The sequence below is a fragment of the Alligator sinensis genome, unplaced genomic scaffold (genome assembly GCF_000455745.1).
Source record: "Alligator sinensis unplaced genomic scaffold, ASM45574v1 scaffold1302_1, whole genome shotgun sequence".
In the NCBI taxonomy this organism is placed as follows: Eukaryota; Metazoa; Chordata; order Crocodylia; family Alligatoridae; genus Alligator; species Alligator sinensis.
The window spans coordinates 34,217-36,222 of NW_005842612.1; the positions used below are offsets into that span (position 1 = coordinate 34,217).

Here is a 2,006-nt window from a genome sequence, read left to right on the forward strand (position 1 = left end):
TGGGGGAGGGGTGTGGGAACAGTGAGGGCAGACTGGGAGGGGACTTCATGGGTACTGAGAGGTACCAGGTGATACTGGGAGGCACTGGGGGGTACTGGCAGGGGTAGGATGTGGGGTTAGGAAGCACCAGAAGGGTACTGGTGGTGCCAGGTAGGTGCTGGGATGCACTCAGAGGGTACTGGGTAGTCTATGGGGGGACTGGGAAGCACTGGAAATGTACTGGCAGGGTACTGGGTACTAGGTGGGTACTGGGAGGGTATTGGGATGCACTGGGTAGTACTGAGGGGGTACGAGGTGGCATTGGGCCGCCCTGGGAAGAATGGGGTAAGTGGGCACTGGGGGGAACCACCCAGAAGTGGGGGCCCCCTGGCTGAGACCCCGAGGGCAGGGGCAACATGGGGGCAGTAACAGCCCTTGCACTCATGTGCCCGCAGGTGCCAGCCAGCTCTCTGCCCCAGGCTGCCCCGGACCACGCCAGGCCCCCGGCGCCCCAGCTTGGGGCAGCACCGTGGGAGGGGGCCGGGGGCAGCTTGGGGGGCTGGGGCAGCCTGGAGGGGCTGCTGGCGGGGCAGGGGGAGGAGGAGGACTGGGGGGGCAAAGGCATCGAGTCCACGCTCCTGTGAGCTCGCCCAGGGGTCGGCCCCTCTTCCCCCTCTGGTACAGACGGGGCAGCTGCCTGCCTGAATACCACCCCCCCCCAGTGAAGGGGCATCTGGGGCTCCTACCTGCCCCCCGGCACGGTCAGAGCCAGCAATAAAGGATTCAAGCCCAGGATGGAGTGGGGCTGAGGTCACTGCCGGGATGCGGCTGAGTCTGGGGTGGGGGGACCCGGACCCCCGCTCTTCCCCTGGACCTGCAAGGTCTGCGATGGGCTCTTGGGCTCCAGCCACAGCTCCCTGCCTCAGTTTCCCCAGGGCCATAGCACTGCCTGGGGTCCTGGGCTCCCCGCCGGCTTCACGGGCTACAAGGCCCAGGGGCCACCTCCATCCTGGAGCCTTCGGCCTCGAGCCCAGCGCCCTCCCCTTCGGCGCGGGGCCGTGCCCCCCCCCGCACAGCGCCGCTGCTTCGCTGGCTCCCGGGGCAGGCGCCTTGGGGCCGCAGTATGGCACCGGGTGGCCATATTGGGCCCTGGGCTTATTGCCACGGTGCTAGGCGGCCATATTGGCATAGGTCAGCCATCTTGGGCCCCGTGCTATGGTGCCGGGCAGCCCCATTAGACCCTCTGGGGCTTGTTGCCATGGCACAGGGCAGCCCTACTGCCCCCTGGGTTTTTTGCCACGGTGCCAGGCAGCCATATTGGACCCTCAGTGCTGCGGCACCTGGTGGCCTTCGGGGCCCATGGCATTGGTCAGGCATATGGGGCCCTGTGGGGCTGGTTGCCATGGCACCAGGAAACCCTGTGGAGTGTGTTGCTATGGTGCAGGGCAGCCCTCTTGGCCCCTGGGTTTGTTGCCATGGTGCCAGGCAGCCTGTTGGGCCCCCATGGGGCTTGTTGCCATGGTGCCAGGCACCCACCTTGGACCCTGTGGGGCTTGTTACCATGGCGATGGCAGCCCTAGTGGGCCCTGCGGGTCCGGTTGCTATGGCACAGGGGCCCCTGGGGCTACAGGAGCAGGACCCTGGGCGCCACACGCCCGGCTCAGCCCCTCCAGCGTCCCGTGCCTCGGTTTTCCCAGCTGGCGCCCCGGAAGGAGCCAAACCAGGGCCCGGGCTGGGGCTGAAAACCAAAGCAGCGTCTTTAATCCTCAGTCCAGGCATCAGGGTGGGGGTCCATGCACCCACGAGAGGGGGGCGGCAGCCCACAGTCTAGAGAGATTTGGCGAGGCGGGAGCCTGGGCCCCTGCCCTCGCGGCGGCGGCGGCGGTCAGTCCTGGGGCTCGTCCAGGCGCCACTTGAGGGCCTCCTCCTTGCGGGCGTCGGGGCGGATCTGGTTCCTCATGCCCCCCAGCAGGTTGGACGTGGCCTCCGTGGCCACGATGAGGGGCCGCACCACGGGGGGCGGGGGG

General features: G+C 68.0%; 1 protein-coding gene across 1 annotated transcript in view; it reads right to left on the reverse strand.

Annotated features, from left to right (window-relative positions):
* Window positions 1-1,712: 1,712 nt before the first annotated feature.
* The window catches only part of ATG2A (autophagy related 2A), a 23,562-nt gene continuing 23,268 nt past the window's right edge, over window positions 1,713-2,006 (reverse strand). Inside the window, exon 41 of the mRNA XM_025214922.1 lies at window positions 1,713-2,002. Coding sequence (XP_025070707.1) covers window positions 1,865-2,002 — 138 coding nt within the window. The 3' untranslated portion in view covers window positions 1,713-1,864. The remainder of the gene's footprint in view (window positions 2,003-2,006) is intronic.